The sequence below is a fragment of the Emys orbicularis genome, chromosome 22, assembly GCF_028017835.1.
Source record: "Emys orbicularis isolate rEmyOrb1 chromosome 22, rEmyOrb1.hap1, whole genome shotgun sequence".
Taxonomy (NCBI): Eukaryota; Metazoa; Chordata; order Testudines; family Emydidae; genus Emys; species Emys orbicularis.
In genome coordinates, this window is record NC_088704.1 from 18,510,924 (window position 1) to 18,533,217 (window position 22,294).

At 39.2% G+C, this 22,294-nt stretch overlaps 1 protein-coding gene across 1 annotated transcript in view; it reads right to left on the reverse strand.

The window, feature by feature from the left end:
* The window catches only part of MORN1 (MORN repeat containing 1), a 104,748-nt gene that overhangs the window by 35,851 nt on the left and 46,603 nt on the right, over positions 1-22,294 (reverse strand). The window contains exons 11-12 of the mRNA XM_065421149.1: positions 11,881-12,014; positions 9,360-9,445 (exon numbers count right to left, since the gene is read on the reverse strand). Of these exons, the coding sequence (XP_065277221.1) occupies positions 9,360-9,445; positions 11,881-12,014 (220 nt within the window). The remainder of the gene's footprint in view (positions 1-9,359; positions 9,446-11,880; positions 12,015-22,294) is intronic.

Genomic DNA, 22,294 nt, shown 5'->3' on the forward strand with positions numbered 1-22,294 from the left:
AATTAATAAAGCTTGTGTGTGTGTGTGTGTGTGTGTGTGTGTATAAAGTAAGCCAATTTGTTGACATTTTCGGGTACAGACAGGTTACTACTATAGCAATGCAAGTGCCCAATCCTGCAAACATTATTCCCATGAGTAGTCTTACTGAAGTCAAGTGAAGACTACTCAGGCAACTAGAGTTGCAGGATGAATCTTTAATTCAGTTCCTCTAGAATCAAACCAATCTGCTAATGTGGATTAAGACTTCTTCATAAATTACCACTTTAAAAAAATCTGGTCTTCTGGCCTATAATGGTGATTGAGAGAAATCTGCAGTGACATTCACTATAAGCACATCCTTCTGTGAAACTGGGGCATGTTGTTTTAGAGTATACCCCATTGATTCAAGACTATTGCTCAGAATATTGATGAAGAAATTACAGGGACAAAAAAAGATGAAAAGAATCTTAGTCATGACTATGTAATTTCTGATTATACTTTTGGCTTGATTAAATGCTCTCCTGTCTAAACTCTTCAAAGTCATGTAGGTTAGATGAAATGTATATATAAAGCATTACAGTTTCAGAGTCATTTGAGAAATTTTGCTATATTACCAGCTCCAATCAAATCTCAGAAACAGATTTCAATTAGTTTTAATTAATTAAATTGTAAACTTTAGTCAAATTTGACCCAGCATACCAAGTAACTGAAGAAAAATAAAATCAGTGACCACATATCCCTGATGATGCTGAACACAGTTATCTTAGAAAGAAAAATGTATTTTAATAATAAATCAAGGGCTGGAATTTATTATAGGATTTATTGAGGGGTGAATTCAGCTCTGGTGTAAGCAGGTATAACTCGGGATTAATTTGGCTCTCAATGCCTAAAACAATAACCAAACCCAAAGATGAACTATTCCTAATCTGGCTGAAAAACATGAAATTTCTTTTCATTAGAAGAAAAACACTTGCATTTTTAAAAATATAAAATTCCTGTGAACTCCAAAATAAGTAACCTATTAGTCAGAGAAGATCTTTCAAAACCTGAAGTGAAATTTTATTTTAAAAAAATGGAACAATTCAGCACAATCTGCACTCCCCTTCTAATGCAAATGAAAAACTATTGCACAACTACTTAAATTACAGGGTGGTGTGTCATTCTTAATCTTCATAGAAATGTAGGAGTTCCTGTTTCAATCACTTCTATTGTTTGAAATATACCAGATGATAATGGAGTGGCTGCCACTGTGGGCAGAGATTGATTCTTATGTGAAGCTAATAAATGAGTTAATGTATAACTTGCTGTAGGTTACGAAGAATTACTAGACAGCGGAGAAGATCAATGTATGAGACAGCTGCAAGTACATTAGGTGACCTAATTGTCTGAAACTCCAGCATAGTCTCTTTTCATACATGCATTGATTATATAGGTTACTCATTAGCTTTGATGGTTTATAAAGAATTAAACCAAGTTAAAAGCACTAAGGGCCAAATTTATCCCTGGTGTAACTCAACTGAGCACTACATTATGGTCAGGTTAGGAACTGTAGCATCCAATTTCTGGTATTTTGCAGAAATCATAACTTCATCAACTAACTTCTTCAGTTCTTGAACCAAAGTGATGGAACATGGTTAAACATCTATCGTAAGTTTGACTGTGTATAGAGGAATTCGATCCAAAGGACAAGAATTAAGAGTAAAACGAAAAAGCTATACCAATATGTTGCTATACTGAGCAAATACTTAGCGATGAAGAGAACCTCTTAGCTGTCAAGTGACTGCATATTGGGATCAGAACCATGCTAGCCACAAAGACAATAATTAAGAAGCATGGTTCTGATTGTACTCTACTTGTGAACCTCTTGTCAACATGGTGATAGTTTGCATGGTTCCAGTGTGGACAAATGCAGTAGCAGAAACTATGCCTTACTAAACTAGTTCTAACAAGGCTACAGACTATTTTTTTTTAACATGGTTGGGATCCGGAGAGGGACTTTCCCCTCACACTATGCCTCCTCTCAGAGGCACAGCACAAAACAGTGTTAAGCGCAGATGAAAATAGTGTTACAATCATATTTCAAAGCAACATCAGACATGAGTACACCACATAGTGTGGACACAGGCAAAGAATTTCAGAATATATCACAAACCAATTAAGCATGTTTGCCAACAAGATGTCATAAAAATCTTTTAATTGCACTTCTCACTTAATATGGCATAGATCTGATATTCCCAGTTGTATTATTTGGGGCCAAATAATGCTCTCCGTTACATCCATGCACTGCCACTGAACTCAAAGGAAAACAATCTGCTTTCAAGCTTAGTTAAACCATGATAAATGCAACCGTGACATTTAAATTTATGAAAAAAAATACCATGATAGTGTCTTTTTCACTGAAATTTTTAAAAACACAGGGAACAACAGAACTGATTCTATTAGATGTATTTCCTGCAACACCTGGGTCTACACATATTTATGTGAAAAAAAATGTTTTACAGATCTCTGTCTGTAAGTACATCTCATGTTGAAATACAGCATAAAGCTTATATTGATTTATACTCAACGAGTGTAATAGGACACTGCTTCGATTTTATAAGCACAGACGTGGTCACAGTTAAAAACATTTCTCAAGCTTTCTTTCCAGGCTTGTACTCCACGTCGGATCCACAAATTCTCATAGTGACCTATATAATGATCACCCTTATTTTCATATTAAATGGCACATCCTAATTAACAAAACTGCAAGACCTGCATTAGTAGCTTTTTAAGGATCACTGCCAGTATGCTAATTACAGTCTCAGAAAATAAATTCCAAAAGTTCAGTTCCAGACATGGCAGGAACTATTTTCTATGTTTTATTTTCCATTTCTGGAACAAACGTTAGGTTTACACTTCGAGAACACATGGGGGCTGATTTTATTTAATTTATCAGCTCTTTCGGGCAGGATCCTTCTTTCTGTTCTGCCTTTGAACAGTACCCAGCATAATGGGGTCGTGGGGCTCCTACATGCTACCTCAATAGAAATAAATAGGAGTAGTCATAATAATTTTCAGAGATGCTGAGCACCCACCGCTCCTATTGACTTCAATTGCAATTGTAAGTGCTCAGCACTTTTGAAAAATCAGGTTCGTAATGTAAGAAAAGAAGAGAACTGGACAAAGCATATTTAAAACTATTACCTGGTATTCCAATTTCCTCCTTTTGATCTTTAAATATGGATTTGTTATTTACTTTTGTTCTTACACCCATTTATTTATTGTCTCCTCATTCATCTCACTCAATGTTTCTTTGGTGCCTTATATTTCTGATGCATTTTCTTAAGGAGGGATATTTCTAAGCTAAATTTGGTTACTAGCAAGATATGTGTGTAGATTTGCCTATTCTAGGTCAGTAGATGATAGGTCTTCCAATGTCTTTTATCTTCCAACATTGGCTAATTCTTCCATGCAGTTTTTGTCTAAGGTTGATATGTTCTTTCACTCGTTCAGCTACATTCCCATTTACCCTGATTTCTTTTTTCTATCTGTTGAGCATTATCTCCATCACGTACATTTTCAGGCCCAGACTTTAGTTCCTCTATCAACTCTTGAAGTTCATTTATATTATCAGGAACCAGGACAATAGCTTATGCAAAATGGCAGCTCTCTGTTTATGATGATGCTTTTTTCTTTCCAAACTTATCTCTGGAAGACATTCTGTAGATACACCATAGAGCGCTTGGGAAAGCTTTGGTCTCCGAATCTTTCGGCTTGTGTAGGCATACAGTGTAATATACATACAAAAGCACCCAACGCTGAATGTACAACAGTCTGAATCCTAATGTCTACCATCAGCCATTATCTGAGGTAGGTTTGTCATTATTAATCCTTTGGGCACAAGGTTTACTTTCAGTTCAGCCTCTACAAAGATTTGGAAGCTTTTAAAAGTAGTTATTTTTTGTACTCTGTAGGTGAACTTACAGGGTCTTCTTTTCTACCAGCTGTAGAAGGAAAGGGAATCACTCAATTAATCTTCTCCCAGTACTTTCTCTTCCTCCTGGAATACTAGTTTGATTAACCATGGAATGCAATGATGAAGACAATGAGATAAGACATTACTAGTCTGGAACCTATCAGTCCAGATATGCAAATCAGACAGGTATAAAGGAAAACTTCCCACCTGAAAACTGGATTTCTGTGATTCAGACATTTGTATTTTGAAAGCAGAGGTGGATGATTATAGGTTACTTTGTGCCCTAAGGTTTTGAAAATCTTTAAGCTCATCAATCTACTGTACTCATGCAAGGATATATTTTGTACCAGGTGTTCATCTAGTCTAGTGTCCTATCTCTGACAGTGGTCAATACCAGATACTTCAGAGAAAGGTGAAAAATCAGAGGTCCCCAAACTGTGGGGCTTGCCCCTCTACGGGGGCATGGAAGAACTTTTGGGGCGAGGTGGGGGTCGCAGCTGGGGCCCAGCCCAGCCTGCATGGGGGGTGGGGAGGGAGTGCCATCCAGCTCTGAGGCTGGCCCCATGCCCGGGGTCCTGGCTGTTGGCCTTGGCCCCCAGCCTCAGCTCTGCCCCTGCCCCCAGGTGTGTCCCCAGCCTCAGCCCCCTTACCCTGTCTGTGTCCCCCACTTCCAGAGCTGCGGCCCTGCTCCCGGACCCGGAGGGCAGGGGGGAAAATGGACAGAGGTAAGGGGAGGCACGAGGTAAAAAGTTTGGGGACTACTGGTGAAAATGGAGAGTGGACAGTTATAGAAAATAACCTGCCCTAAAGGAATTTTCTTCTCAATAAGTGCCAATGAATGAGTTGGCATAATTCCTGAATATTCATTTTACACTTTTTAAAAATTCTATCTAATGTAACTGAATGTTCTCAACATCCATATAAGTGTCTAATCCTTTTCATTGGCCTTAGTAATATCCAGAGGCAACGGAGTTCCACAGGTTAATTATAAATTATGTACAATAACAAAAATCCTTTTATCATTTTCAAATTAATTGCCTTTAAATTGTATTGAATATTGCTTTAGTATTATGAGAAAGAGTAAACAGGAGCCCCTCTCGAAACAAAACAATCCCCCTTCTTTTCAATATCTCTTCATATGGAAGTCTCTCCATGCCTCTAATAGCTTTTGTTGCCCATGCTGCATTGCCTTGGCACTCCAAGATTTTGGCATTCCAACCAGTTTGAAAGGTCATGATGAAGTGTCTTGTTCAATATCTAGAGGCCACTGAAAATCACAAAGAGGCTAATCCTGCAACTCTTACTGACACTGAAGTCAATGGAGCTGTTCATGTAATTACTAGAATGAGCAGACAATGCAAGACGGGGTTCTATGATAGTTATTTTATGCTTTGCTATTCTTCAGTAATAGAAAGAGGTAGGAGGATTCTGGGCAATGGCAGATTTCCCTAATGTCAAGATTTTAAAGAACTACATGTATATCAACTGTAATCCCTTAAAGAGATAGTAAACGACTGGCAACGAACAGGAAGATTACAGCTAATGTCACCTCCATCACAACCAAAATAGTGGAAAAGGGTACACATGGTATCTTAATCTTGCAGATGACAACTTTACCATCTGCTCCAGAAGATGTCTCCTTAATCAGTTTGTTGATAAGAAGAGATGCAAATTAGATATCACCCATTCTTCTATTTGTTTTGTACAGAAAGCATAATTTTTGCATGAACGTCCAACTGTGTTCTCATCCTCTTTATGTCACAGCAACCTCATTTATCAGTCATTCTTCTCCATATGAAAAGATCTATAATGAGGAGTCTGTCATTGCCCAGCTCCTCTGAGTCAGGAGTTTTCATTTTCCCCTAATATTTGCTGCTTCTGCTGCAGTTTAATTTGCTGTTGTCTCATACCACAGCATTTATTCAGTCACATCCGTGGATAGAATATGGAAAAGGCTTAGTGTTTGCCTTCAGGGTTGCAAATGGATTAGATGGCACTGAGAAACCAGATTCTTGATCTGCTACATTTTCAAAGGAACTCAAAGGAAAGTTTGATTCACTGTACTGAAATTATTGTGTAATTATTCCTGGGTAAGAAGTCATGGCATTTAAATATTGTTTTTCCAGTGGGTCAGCTGGGCAAGAACATCTGTAGGGTGAAGCTGTTGAAGGAAAAATGAAGTCCAGAACATATTACAGTTTTCTCTTTTAAATGAAAATCTCAAAAAGACAATAAATTATCCATAAAATTGCTTTTGCTTGCACGTGACAAATGTAACATATTCTGGTACTCCTTTCAAAAAAGCTATTTCTTGGGGCATAATATTATGCAAAAGCCAGAAATAGTAATTAAATTTCTTTCTTATTTCACATCTAAGCAACAGGGATCAAACCCATGGCTTTGTATTCTGAAGATGACATTGTTATTTAATGGAAGCAATTTCTACTAGTGTCTCTAGATTTCAAACAAACATCTGAAGCAATTTATACACACTGAGCCAAATGCTGATAAGACACCAGAATTCAATTGTACTGGAATGGATCACCTTGATCTAAGAAAGAGGTAAGTGTCATGTGTTCTTTGTTAAGAGCCAGAATTTCAGTTATATAAATTCTATCATCACATTTTCAACTTTTAACATAATCACTACACTGCCTATTGATGATGCATAGTACACAGAACATCTATACTCTCAGCAACAAGAGCGTAAGAGCTTTCCCTTTTTAACATACAGATAAAGGTTACAGTTACGTCTGAAAAACATGGGCTGTGATCTCCTCTTTACATCTAAACAAAGACACACAAAAGATTAATGTAGCTATAAACTCTCCAAAGCTCTTCATAGCTTGTTTAGAGAATGTCTTCCAGAGTTAGAACAGGAAAGAAAAATATAATTATCATAAACAGAAGGCTGCCAGCTATGAGTGACACAAACAGAAATACTATCGTACTATGACTGCCTGAACAGATATATATTAAGACTGACACTTCCACCCTTTTGTCTTTACTGATTTTTCTGATATTCCTGGGCCTACAGCCCTAAAATTCAAAACAGTTCCAACACAACGGTTGGAGGGGAAGACCAATGGGGCAGAATAAAGGCTGGGGTATTCAGAGAAGAGATGTTGTAAGGGATAATTCATTTCTCCTATTGGTTTGTCTGTGTGATGGTTGCTTGGCAGAAAATCTGGCATTTGTGGGGGGGAAAAGTTGTTTTTCCTCATTAGAGGCTTGTTTTACAGTCACTGAATCTCAGCTCTGATGAGACAAAAAATGCCTTTTGGGGCTAAATATTGGGTCTTCTATAATAAGTGCCCATCCCAAGAGAGGTTGTTGGGTTGGACCAGCAGAAATAAGACACAGTACCCTGAAAGCGGGGGAGGCGAGAGCGAATTGGTGAGGCTAGGGGGACCAGGATGGCTGACTGGTTCTTGTGCCTGTCAGCCAGGTATATTTAAACTCTACTTGGCTTTTCAAAGGCCTGTTGGACCTTTAGCTGTCCTGTCCTCCCTCCACTTAGTTGTAGCACAGGAGCGGAGTTTTTCAGGATGCTATGGGTCTGAACAATCACTTGTTTTGGGATCAGAAAAGAATTTTTTCTGTTAGGCCAAACAGACCTAGATTCAGTGGGCTTTTTCAGCTTTCCTGCAGCCTCATGGAGGCCCAGTTGGGTTGAAAGGAATAGGACTTGAAAATTTAATATTAGGAAAGGTAAGACTGTTAAACTTGTCACTATTTGTAGCCAGTGGCTAGTGTGGATAAAGGCTAAAAGGGCCACCTCCTAGAGCTGAGACCTGGGATTTCAGTGGTGGACCTTGTGCCTGTAGGAGAAGGGGAAACCTTAAGTCTTCGTGGACTGAGATCACCCCTTGGTAGTCATAGGGGTGTGGTTTCAGATGTCAGCTGAGGCCTAGGGGTAGGCTGAGAAGGATTTTCATCAATTTATACATGGTGGAACCCTGTAACCCCACCACACTGGACCCCATTAAATGCTGGGTATGCAAGAATAGGGGTTGGCAAACAGTGCCCCAGCATTAATTTAATAAAGTAGCAGCCTGATGCTTAAAATCTGTCCCTTGTGTCTGTGGTTCATTTGCTGCTGTGTCCTGATTCTCTGAACTGTCTACAGAGTCAGCACAACAGGGGGTTGAAACAGTAGGCAGCCTCAATGTTGTCACAGATGTTTCTATGACATACATTGGAAAACCTTTTTCAACAATTACTTTTGGATACTGAAGACATAGTAAAACTTTGCAGTGATGAAACCAGTACAGCTATCATGGGGTAACCAAAGGACTGGGAGTCAATGAGATTGCTTGGCTTCCTCTGCTTTTCCTTTAATACATTATGATGTATTTGTTGATTTTTCCTTATGGTATCACAATTATTTTTGTTATGACACAAAGCAGCTATCATCAGGGTTATGTGTACTGTGTGATTCCCCAGCCAGTGACTCTATCCCTTGCCCATCCCTTGCTGCAGAAAATTTGCTCCAGAATCTAGATCTTCATATAAAATAAAATCTTTCTACGCCTCATGGTTATGAAGATTACATTTGTTTCACTGTGTCAAGATAAACTAATGCACTGATCTCTGCCTGAACTAATAGCTCTGACAGAAGTGCCATATTTCTCATCAAGCTGACAAATTAAACATCAACATTGTTAATTATTTCATTGCTGACCAAAGCAGGAGAATGACAATCATGCCAGGAAGATCTGCATGAGCAGAGTCTCAATTTGAAGTTTCATTTTGAATGATGGGAGTATAGAGCTTGAAAGAGTACTTCTCCTTTTCTTTCCCCAATTCACCTCACGAACCATAAGAAAATATGATCACTGCATGACCACTGTTGTCCAAAGCAGCTCTGAAAAACTTTACTTGCCACATAGTTCAAGGAGACACTTTTTTTAACATAGATTTGTTTATTCTAAATCATTCCCCGCCCTCCTTTCTAATCATCATTATCATCACCACCTTGATAAAAAGTGGACAACATAGATTTTATGTCTGGACTGCTAAATATGAGAGCAATTTTAGAAGCATGATCTAATCCTCCTTTACTTATGACATTTCAAAGAGAAAAACTTCAAAGAGTTTATTCTAGAAACAGATTTGAAGTTAAAACATATACACACACTTCCTGTGCAAGGTGCCCTGGTAGATGTGTAGTTCGGTTAACTGTCACATCCAAATCAAATATGTATAAATGTATATGTCCGAAGTATATTATAAAAACATTAGAAATATATTGATGTAGTGTGAAAGGCAATATTATATGATAATTATGGCAGTGGTCAACAAAGAGAAAACAGAGTCATTTCACATCATAGAAGCACCTGTTGCTTCTATGCATGAAGGTAAGCATTGCTTTAAGTGGAAAGCATCCTCCAGCTGAGCAGCAGAAATACTGATTCACACATACCTGCTGTCTACAATTTTCTCCTGTGAGACTGTCATCTTCTCAGCTTTCTCAGCAGATATCCTTCCACTTGGCTTTTTGCCTCCTTTCTAGAGCGGAAAAAGGAAAATGTATTTCTGCACTGCTCAAGGGGACTGCCAAAAAGTGGAGTTGTAATTTATGATGTGCTAATGTTTTCCTTTGCGTTCATAACTGAAAATAACTACTAATGCAAAACCATCATCACTTGGATTTGGTGGCTTTTGATTTGCATATATGCTCCAGATTCTGCTATAACCTTCATGTCACATATTTATTCCTGTAAGCAAAATTTGGCCCCCAACACCTACAAAATCAACATCCCTTACATTTCCCTTAGGCAAATCACAGTAAGGGAAATGACAGTTTATACAGCTCTGTATTTTTAAGAATCTAAGACAATTTGGATCATGTAGTCTGACCCTGTTCCTGCATTTTGTAGGAATCTGCCTACTTTATTCCCACTAAGTTTTTGTCTCATTGGTACATGACTGTTTGCAGCGATGCAGTCTCATCCACCTCCTTTGGTGTAGTCCTGGCCACAACAGTGCTAACTATTAAGAACCTTCTCCAGAACTTTTCTTTCTTTAGCTTCAAGCCATTGGTCCTGATCCTACCATCTTTTAAAGGTATCTTATAAACCACAGCAGGCCAAATGCTACCTCTGTGTGCAACCCTACAGATGTCATTTCACTTTTTTAAATTAATGTTTTCTTTTCAGTTTCTTCATTAAAGTCATTATGACTGATCACAGAATTTTGCTCTTGGTATTTGATTGGGCTGATATTTTTAAAGCATCAGTAGAGTAGGAGAAATTATTTTTGGAAGTCTTAAGAAAATGAATCATTGTTTTAAATATTTTTCCACATTCACACTGTACTGTGATACAGAGCCTATTTGTACTGCTGTAGGTAACATTGAATTTGACAAGGCTGAAAGGTTGATCAGTTTCACTTGTCTTTTTTTTTTCTGATACTTTGTTTTGGGTCCCATCCTGCAGGGATATATTGCAAAGCCAGGGAAGTTATGATCAGGAGCATTACCTGAGTCAGATATTTTTTCTTTTTTTTAATTCTAGTGATTGTCACAGGAGAGATGTTATCTTGTATTTTTTATCATCAGAAACATTATAGTTAGCAACTGAATATTACAATTATTTAAGGTTAGTTTACAGTCAATTAGATTTCAGGAACTTTCAGCATTATATCTTACTATGGCTCAAATCTAATCTAAAGATAGCTTTTTAACCAGTCAAAAAGTTATGATTTTGGTAGTTACCTATTCATACAAAATACTGTTTGCACTGAAAAAATGATATATTTGTGCCGTAGTTTTACTCTAGTTTTCTATATGGAAGAGTGGTCTACCTGGGTCATGTCTGGTTATTTATTATTAGTATTTCTATCAGGGTAGTGCCTAGAGGTCCTGGCTGAGATCAATGTCCCATTGTAAAAGATAGCTCTGGCCCTGAAGAGCTCACAACCTAAATGGGCAAGACAGACGGAGGGAGGGAGAAAAAGAGATTTGCCACTGTTGCTGTCAGAGCTGGAACTGAATCCAGATTTCCTGAGACTCAGTCATGCATCTTATTCACAAGACTATCCTCCTCAAACATAGTCCACAATTTTACACCATTAGTATCCTATCAATACTCTGGATTCTTCATTTTGGCTCTACAGCTGCTGGTGAGTCAAGAACACACATGAAAATCTACAGAGATGAGTGTCTTTTCCCACGCTTTGAACATATAAAGCCGTATATTTTGTTAATATTATAGTAATCTGTATGAACTTCACACCAACTATGAGCTCATGTGTAATTTCTTTTTTCCAAAAACTTGCAAAAGGACAAGTAAGTATTAGCTACTGTAGGATTTTGCAGGAAGTTACACGGGCTTTTCAGGGGACTTGCAAATCATATTTAGAAAATGAGAACAAACAGTGGGTCACCATCATGGTCTCATATTATCTTTTGTTCAACATGTAGGTGAATGTGTTCGCCTTCTCCGTAAATATCACCATTTGGAAGGTGTCACTGGAGATAGTGTGGAAAACCAGTCTCTCCCTGCATTTTTAGGTATATTATCACTAATTACTTGTTTGTTTATATCAGAAAAAATATTATGGTGCACCAGATTTCTGCAGATCTCAAAAGAACTCACGGTTGCTCTCTTTTGCTGCTGTTGATTAACATGGGCATCTGGAGGGACAAAGTTGCCAGGAAGTGAAACACTAACTAACAATTAACATTAGTTATTCTTGCCTTGCCAAATTTGACTTGCTCATGGCCGGCATTTTTCTTTATGTGAGAGCAAAGCAGTTATTTTTTTCCCCATCGACATCATCACAATGGAAGAGCAGATTTGGTGCTTGGGCTTGTATAATTATCCAATGATTTTGCAAGGATGAATTAACAGTATTGATTTATATAGGGAACTGAGACAGCTGATAAAGTGTCCAGTTTGCTTGGAACAAATTAAAAATGTTTTATAATGAAGTCTTCTTACTTTATTTAGTTCATCCAAAAGCATGAATGGTTGATAATTAGCCGGAGGAGGTGCAAGCATGATGTTTCTGAAAACAACACAGCCACGCTCCACTCTCTGACTGGCTGGAGGACGGAGACTTTCACCTTCAAATCCTGAAAAGTGACAAAGGAAACACATTTAAGAAACCAGCAACAAATCGCTATGAGCATAATTAACTAACACAGGGGTTCTCAAACTGGGGGTCGGGACCCCTCAGGGGGTCGTGAGGTTACAACATGGGGGGTCGCGAGCTGTCAGCCTCCACCCCAAACCCCGCTTTGCCTCCAGCATTTATAATAGCGTTAAATATATTTAAAAGTGTTTTTAATGTATAAGGGAGGGGGTCACACTCAGAGGCTTGCTATGTGAAAAGTACAAAAGTCTGAGAAACCTTGAACTAACATAACAGCTGCTAATGCGTCTCTATGTGCCTGATTCTGCCACTCTTACTCACGTTGAGTAATACTTTACTACATAAGTAACGTCATCACTTCTCAAGAAGTGAAGATACTACTCAAAATAAATAAGGGAGATAGAATTGGGTCCTGTTATATTGTTTGCAAAGTAATATACTGTAGATATTGTAGGAATTAAATGTACTGTACGATATGCAACTGTTTGCCTTTCATGCAAGTGCCAAGACAAGTATCAAACCTTGCTTTATTGGTATCTATATATTTAATACCCTACTGAAGTCTTGTAATTCACTCAGCAGATGTGTTTTTATATTTGAGGGGGAGGGGGAATCTTCTTTGTGACCATCTGTATCTTATAGAGATCAGGAGAGAAGATGTTTTACATTGCTAATTTATGGCACTGCCTACATCATTTGGAATTGGCTGAAGTAGATATGGCAAGGCCAGGCTACTGGAAAGTGCTTTGTTTGCTTAACCTAGTAGTTATGCTCAGAAACAGCAAGTGTTTTCTGCATAATAGAAACAAATCATACATTTATAAAAAGCTAATATGGATTTACATGTATACTCCCTTTATGAAGAGTGACGGCAACAGCAAATAAATAAATATATTCAGGGATATTAAAACACTTTCCAGACCTTAAATAAGCCGCACAACATCCCGAAAGAACAGATAAATATTATTAGGCCCACTTACAGTGACATAAACTGAGGTATCGAGGGTTATGTAACTAGAGTAAGGTCACCCAACTACTCAGTGGTATAGCTGGATATAGAAATCATGGGGCCAGATTCTCCATCCTACATGAGCTCTGCTCCGGTACAGTGAAGAGGAGGCTGTCACAGAGCTGGTTGTGTCCCCCTAATTTAAACCACATTGCCCTTGCATATCTTAGAGGAGCAAGGGAACAGCTGTAACGTACACCACTGGCATAAGGACCCTCAGGCTTTATGTCAGTGGAGGATTGGGAGTAGTAGAGATCTGTTCTTCCATGCCCTGCCCCACCTCTGTAATGCCATCTTCTTCCCATTACACTGATGACTGAGGGAGGAAAGTCAAAGGATGGTGAAGCCACTTCCACCAGCAGAGAGTTCCCTACACAGGAGGCTGTCTCTGCTGGCCATCTTGACTGATGCGTTGCAAAGTGGAAACTATAGCTAAGGGGTGCACCCTCCTCAATACACACAGTATGCAAAGAATTCAATCTCTATTTAATTGTAGCTCTTCTGGCAAAGTATTGCTGTGAAGAATTTGGTGGTGCTGTAGATTTCTTTACTAGGAATGCTGTAGGAAAAAGCATCGCCTGCTTGGCAGAAAAGAAACACAGAGATAGAAATGGGAGGATAGGGAAAGACGAGTGGCGGTATGCAAACCAGGTACACTACAGTATATTTACCCAAGAAGATTACAGTAGTTACACAGTATAGATTCAATTCTGCAAGGCACTGAGTGCCTTCAACTCCAAGTGATTTCAATAGCACCTCCAGGAGTTGCTGAGCACCTTGCAGCATGGAACCCTCCATGAAAACCCGATGTGCACCTGACAATTATTTCCCTTAGTTCTTTAACTTGCTTTATTAATGGCTGAGATGACAGGTGGTTTAACTGCTTCATGTTTTCAAGCAGTGATGCCTGTCATGTTTGCCTGGTTTAGCCTCTCTTAAATTGTGTGTAAAATAGTGATCAAGTTAATCTGTATGGCTGCCTTTCTAGAATGGCAACCTCCACAGTAACTGACTAGGAAAGCAATAACATAGTCAGTCAGGGCATCAACATGTAGAAAAATAAGAATAAGTCTAGAAATTAAATGCCTCATTTTTTAGTTAAAATAACAAAGTCAACAAAACATACATGGTGCATTCATTAGACTAGCATGGCCATGTTTATCATTCATAAACTGACCTGAGACATGGAAAAATAGGAATTAAATTATCTCTGATAATATTTTATCCAGTGTAGCATTGGAGAAATTAACATTTCCGTGGATAACATAACTATGTCAAATATTAATTTTTAATGTGTGCAAATATTTAACAAATTTAAATAAAAAAATCAAAGATGTTTGGTGAAAGCGTCTCCTTTTCTACCTTTATTCAACAGATTAAGGCTGATTCTAATCTCCCACTAGTGCAATTCAGCAGTATAATTGCACCAAAGTCAATGGAGTTAAGCTGATGTAAAACTTATGTGAGAGGAGAATCAGACACATTGGCCTAAATGTTCAAAGTTGAGTGACTAAAGTTAAGTTCTTAAATTTATATTTGTATAAATAAAAGTAGTCTAATTTCCAAAGTATTTGAGCACCCACAAGCTCCAATTCATTGCAATGAAATTTCAAATTGGAAAATCAGGAAACTTATTTAGGTGCCTAAATACCAATTTAAAAGTCTAATTGTAGGCACCCAGATATGAAAATTATGGTCATCGTCTTCTAAAGCATAAGAACATGAAGTATAGAGCAGTTCTCTTCAAACAAAAAAGAACCAAACTGAAGTAATTTATACTTCCATGCACACAAGAAGAGCAGTAGCTAGAAACGAGAACAGGGCAGGAGTGTTCCGCCTCTGTTCTGGATACACCCCACTTCCCCTGAAACCAGCAGACAGATTGCTCGCAGGGTGGAACTCTGCAGGGACATTCCAACATGGTGTCTAGGAGTTGGGAGGTGCCCTCACATGTAACTTCTCAACCTGGAAGGAATAATTTGCATGGGTTGGGGTGTTCTGTGCTTAGGGTGGAGCAGAATAAGGTTGCCGTTGCCTTATTTCCTGAACAAAGTTGAAAAAAGCAACAGAGAGTCCTGTGGCACCTTTAAGACTAACAGATGTATTGGAGCATAAGCTTTCGTGGGTGAATACCCACTTCATCAGACGCATGTAACGGAAATTTCCAGAGGCAAGTATAAATATGCAGGCAAGAATCTGTCTGGAGATAATGAGGTTAGTTCAATCAGGGAGGGTGAGGTCCTCTGCTAGCAGTTGAGGTGTGAACACCAAGGGAGGAGAAACTGCTTTTGTAGTTGGCTAGCCATTCACAGTCTTTGTTTAATCCTGATCTGATGGTGTCAAATTTGCAAATGAACTGAAGCTCAGCAGTTTCTCTTTGGAGTCTGGTCCTGAAGTTTTTTTGCTGTAAGATGGCTATCTTTACATCTGCTATTGTGTGGCCAGGGAGGTTGAAGTGTTCTCCTACAGGTCTGTGAAAGCGAGGGATCATTGTCCAGGATGGGTTGTAGATCACTGATGATGCGTTGGAGAGGTTTAAGCTGAAGACTGTAGGTGATGACCAGTGGAGTTCTGTTCCTTGGGAGGCAGGCCGGTCCTCACCCACAGACAACCTGCCATCTTTAAGCATATTCTCACCAGCAACCACGCACCGCACCATAACAACTCTAACTCAGGAACCAACCCATGCAACAAACCTCGATGCCAACTCTGCCCACATATCTACACCAGCAACACCATCACAGGACCCCCCGGCCGCCCAGCACCGCCGGCCCCCGGCGGCCCGGCGCCCCCCCCGGCCGCCCAGCACCCCTGGCCCCGGGCCAGCCCCCGGCCAAGCGGCGCCGGATTTTCCCGGACATGTTCGGCTTTTTGGGATTTCCCCCCGGACGGGGATTTGAGTCCCAAAAAGCCGGACATGTCCGGGAAAATCCGGACGTATGGTAACCCTAATTCCCCTAAACATACGTACACCGTGATTTACAATATAAGACCATCTGAAAAGCGGTATATATATACTATTGTAAAAGCTACATTTATGATACCCTTATCAACTACTGGTACCCAAGTTATGCCTGCAAAGTATGTGTATGCATGTACAAATAGGTAAATGCACGTGCAAAATACACACAATACTGTGACAAAAGTGCATATTTGTACACATAAATGTGGTTTGTGTGCACACATACTCTGTAGGCACAACACAGGCCCTATATCCAAAAAGAAACAAAATAAACCACAACAAATTCAATGCCGCCTCTCTTTACATTATACATACAATAAAATGGCAAAATGATAGCAAAATTCTTTTCACAAGAATTTCTGTCAAATGAATCTCAGAGTCTTGCTTCATTTACTTCAACACAGATGTTAGAAAAAGAAAGAAAACATTCAGAAGTTTTCTAATTCACCTTCCTACCTAGTGAAGGATTGTTCCTAACAATATAGGGTTTTAGCCTAATGTATACAGGAGGTAAACACAATATTTATTTTTATGCCAGGTGTCAACATTTTCCATCATTACAAAGCAAACAACATGGTTTGAAATTTTCAAAAGTATCCAAGCGACTTAGGAGCACAAGTACTACTGAAAGTCACTGGCACCCTGTGCTCCTGAATCATATCTGTACTTTTGCAGATCCCACCCTTGGAGTACAGATGAATTTCTGGAACCAGACCTTGGGATATATTGATGTACCCAGGGCTGCCCAGAGGTGGGGGGCAAGTGGGGGAATTTGCCCCAGGCCCCGCAGGGGCCCCCACGAGAATATAGTATTCTATAGTATTGCAACTTTTTTTTTATGGAAGGGGCCCCCGAAATTGCATTGCCCCAGGCCCCCTGAATCCTCTGGGCGGCCCTGGCTGTACCAAAGACACTATCAGGTCCAATCCTGTAGGGCACTGAATTCCTTCTGGAAGCTGCAGAGTGCAACCCCTACAGATTTCAGAGTGCTCAGCACCCTGCAGGAGGCGTTCAGTACTTTGCAAGAATCAGGCTCACAAGGGAGAGCTTTGGCTCAAAGGAGTTAAAACAGGAATCTTAGCTCTGCAAACTCAAATAAATCTGTAGCATTGCAAAAGACAGAAGGCAATCTTGATCTTTTTTCTATTCTTTAACACTGAGAGTACATGGTTTCTAAAGAGAGGCTTGTCATTGCACAGGGCTCTTTAAAGGTATTCTGAAAGGAAGAGTACTGTTTGTTCCACCTGCACTTTCAAGAGCATGCTGCTAAAACTTGTATTGTATTCTATATAGATTCTTATACCACAATAATCACCGTAGTACCTGAGCGCCTTGCAGTAGTGCACTAAGCAACGTGACTAACATCTGTCACATGTTTTTTTCTTGAGTATTCTTTTATTTTAGAGATATTGTGCTTTTAAAGAGCTGTTTTTAAAAAATAAAACTGTACATTCTGTACTGCACCTAACCCAGAGTTACCAGTGCTCTCTCTTTCCAAGATTATTCTGCACTTATGTTTTTTTACTACCATAATAGAAAGCTGCTGGTTTGCGCTTGCCTTACAGCTAGAGTTCTGATATGGCAGAGATGTAAATGGAACATGCAACAAGAAAACATTTCTGTTGGCAAACCTCTTAATTCAGGTACATAGTCAGGACCAACCTCTGAATCACAGGTACTGCTTTGGGGCTCAATCCAGAAAGTACAATGCCATGAACAAATATAGGCATCAGTTTTCTGACACCCCCACACTGCTTCAAGAAACCCAGGCAAACTGGATTTAAAGGAGCTAACAGTGCACAGTTTTTACTATGGCAAATGGAACAAACTGTTGCTATGAGATACAAAGTTTAGAAATCATTTTAGATCACGTTCCAGATTACCAAAACCTAAAGGAAACAACTGATTAACATTGTCTTCTGCGTGAAGACCTGATCTGTAAAGTGGTTGAGTACCCTGAATATCCATTGCAGTGAAGGGGAGTTAAGGATGATCAGCAGGAGCGCCGCCAGCTTTTTTGCTGCCCTAGGCGGCGGAAGGTCCCGCCCCCGAAATGCCGCCCCCCGACAGAGGCAGCGGAAGGTCCCGCCCCAGAAATGCCAACGACGACCGGGGCAGCCGAAAATCCGGCTGCCACGGTCGCCGCCCCCCAAATGTTAGCGCCCTAGGCGACCGCCTAGGTTGCCTAATGGGTTGCGCCGGCCCTGATGATCAGCACCTTGCAGGAGTGGCTCAGCACCTTTCACGGCAAGGCCAAGTAAGAAACACAGACTCTGTCCAGATTGCTTGGGACAATACAAGCACTGGGGCAAAATATGTATATCCATATCACTCACCCATGGACAGCATTTTCTCTAGGGTATGTTCACTGTCAGTCATGGAGGAGGGGGAAAGATATTATGTTCTATTTAATTTCTTTCCCCCATACAATTCACCATCTTTGCCAATGAATTTCAACCCAGCAACTTAGCTCTGATCCCAGACTCCACAGTATACCATGCTTAATGAATAAGCAGAGCACTAGAAAATTGTGGGACAATAAAACTGAACTTTTGCAGTGTGTGGTGTTAGGGAAGTTACTCCTTACCAATGTATGCTAAACATTTGGCACTAATCAATTTTTTTTTTAACAAAAGTGAAAGATAAATAGTGACTATATTGGCTTTGGCCCTTATTTCACAGTTTCAAACACTTCTCTATCCCTTGGGCCATATTTCAAAGGCCTTCTGCTAACAAATCAGTTGCTATGTATGCAATAGTATAATGGTGCCAGTAATGCCTATTGTATGCCTTTGGGTTTAAATTAAGTTGGTGTTTCCATTACACACCCCAATTTCAGGGTCAGATAATTTGATTATTCCAAATTACACTGAATGGAAAACATGCCAGTGGAAACCCAAGGAGACAACATTGTAAGTGTTAAAGACAATGGCAAAACTGTGCCAGTGGAAGCCTCTAGAGACCATATTAGAAACTGAAGGCAATGGCCAAGGAGTAATTTAGTATTTTGCACATTGATCTGTAATATATATTAAATACAAACATTCCGTTTAAGCCAATGTTAAACAATGTCTGTAGCTATGCCTGGTTGCTAACATGTGGAATGCTAATGTCATTTGGGTCAAACAATGGAAAATACATGTACAGTACACATTCAAATAAGTTTAAACTATTAATTTTTTTAAAACTTACTGTATTTTGCCAATGTTCTGAAATGGCAAGATCCCAAATACAGTTCAGCTGTAGATTTCTTCTGGGAGAGATAACTGTTTGATACCTAGTGACCAAGTTTGTTAGTGTAAGCTTTGAGAAAAGACAAGTCTGTTTCTAGTTTAGTTTCCAGACAACAGTTTACATCAATCTAATATGATGCCACCAGAATAAAATTTGCACCTGGCACAAAAGATCCCTTAGTGGCTAATCACTGTCTGTTTTTTTCATTTGAAATGGCTCCATCTGGTGTAAATTGCACAGGACTGGTATCGTTAGCTAGGACCCATGCCTAGTTTGCTGATACTGCTTAAACTGGTTTCATTTTGTTCATCATAAATCCTGTCTGGAAAGCTGTTGACATAGCCAAACTGGTATTCTATTAATTAAAATATATATATAAAAACTAAAAATATAATTAAGGTGAATTTATCTCTTGGTACCGCTTAAAAATACAGCTGATGTTAGAAAGAAGTGTTCAAATTGCCTATAATAAAAATGAGCCACACAGAGCTAAGCTGCCAGATTTTCCATAAGGAAAACACTGCATGTTTCCAATAGCAAAACCCAAACTTCTCTAATGTAAAACACAGGCAACAGATTTAACAAATAGTTTGCTTTCACTGCTGGCTCAAAAACATGAAACAATGAAAACCGAGATTTCAATCAACCGTTAACTTATAAAATTATGTTCCATTTGAATCCTGCAAAACTAATATCAATTAACAAACAAAAAACCCTATGATATGTCAAAGCAAGGTTGTAATTTAATTTGACAAAAACTATGAAATTAAGAGCTAAGGCTGCTACTCCATCCTTAATTCATGCCGTTGAATCCGAGTTGTCTTGCCACAGGGAAAGGAGCTTACTGAACATACTGTATGTGTTGTAATACCTATGAACAAAGGTGAGGGGGGGGAAAATCTACCACTGATCAGGATGAGGTCCAAAGACTGGATAGCTGTCATGATTGCATTGGAACTCTCTTAGCCAGAAGGATGTGCATCGAGAATGATTTAAAGTACTTTAAAGAGTTGGAACTTGGGTCTTACACATGAGAAAGTTGTACCAATTTATCTATATGGGTTTAAACCATTTAGTTAAATTAGTGTAACCCCCATATGTGGACAATCTTACTCTGATTTAAGAATGACTTGTATCAATTTAGCTTAACATGACGAGGAATCAACTTTAGTTAAATCGATATAAGGTACTGTTAAATAGAAATAAGCATCCACACATGGGAGTTGCAGCAATTTAATACAACTTCCTTTCAGGACAATGCGTTGGTGCACGGTGACATATTTCTGAAGTGCCACAATAGGAATTGAAAAAGGAGTGTTAAATAAACAAACAGTCTTCTCGTGACTGTAGTGACCACTGGCTGGACCAGGGACCATGCACCACCCAGCATAGGAGCTTGTATCCCATGGATCTGTGAACATTTAGTTAGGGCTGAGAATGTTCTATTCCACTTCACTGCCACCAAATTTTGTTTTTCATGAAGTGCTTACAAAAATGACAGCTTTTGCATCCTAACATGAAATTAACATTTTTAAAAAACACAGGCCACCAGCACCAACTATGCCAGAGGAGGAGTTAAAAAAAAACCCTTGGTCTTCTGAAATTTCAGCAACTGCAGACAGCAGAACAGTTGCAGGTGAGCAGAGGTAAAGGCAGGCAGATTACCCTCCTTTACCTCACCCCAAACCCACTGGAACCAGGCACTCTATCACCACTACCATGCATCCACTCCCCAAAATGCCCACCAGTACCAAGGCTTATGATGGTGGAGCACAGAAACCCACAGCTCCCTTGGGAAGCCACAATAGCCAGAACTAAGGAGCAGAGCAGTAGCAACACCTTCTGAATACACTGAGTCCCCAATCCAAGCTGGGTCTCACTGCGTATTCCCTCCTGGAACCTTTAACTCTTTCCCTTGCTCCCTAACACTCATTGTACCTCTACCTAGATTGTGAGCTCTCAGGGTAGAGACCAAGCCTTGTTTATTTGGTGCTGAGAGAATAAAAAAATCACTGGACAGAAATTTTGAATTTCAAAATTTCAAAAACATTTATGTTTTGCTAAAATTAAAAGAAAGAAGAGATCTTTTTTCCAATGACAACAGGTCCCCAAAGATCCTATTTTTGATTTAAAAAACAGAGCACCCGCTCCACAATGAGCTGCCATCTCCCCTGAACACTGACTCCACTGCATTGGAGAGATCTCTCACCTTTTCATAGGTGAATTTCTCCCACAGCAAAGCACTTTGTGAAAACAAGTATTCCACTGTGAGAGGGGTCAACAATCTATTAAAAAGGTTACATTATTTTACAATATATATTTTCCCAGACTTAAATCTCAGAACATTGTGATTTCAGGACAAGATGCTTATTAACCACTCAGAATATGGATTCTTAATGTAAATGCTGCCACAATCACATCTGAACTTGAGGTAGAGGATGCTGATACAATAAATAAAAATTAATACTTAGTTCTCATAGGGCCTGATCCACAGTTCTCAAAGTATTTTAAAAAGGAGTGTAATTATCATTATTTCCATTTTATACCTGGGAAAATGGAGATACAGGGAAGTGAAGTGATTTGCCCCAGGTCACATAGAAGATGAGCAGCAGATCTGAGACTAAAACCCAGATCTCCTGACTCACACTCCAGCATCTTATTCATTGGACTGTGCTGCCATACAAGACCTGATTTCATTTTCCGGAAACTATTAGCTACAAATTCCAGTACAGGAATGAACTAATACAGATTTTTTTTAAATTACATAATTGTTGTCAAGCCCCTAGAAACTGTCACACTGATGAATGCTTTAAAGCCAAAATACTTCAAACTGTCTTGCAGATGAGAAAGACAATTCTGCAATACAATTTCAGTTTGTTGGTTTTTGTTAGTTTTTTTTTTTTTTTTTAATATAATGTAAGGTTATCTTTAACTATGCGATTTTTTTTAAATGTTCTCAAATCCAATTTGCAAGGAATTGTTTGAAACGTATATGCTGCAGCCAGTCAGACAATAACAGTTCTGCAATTATCAGCACCTGCATTACGATTCAATG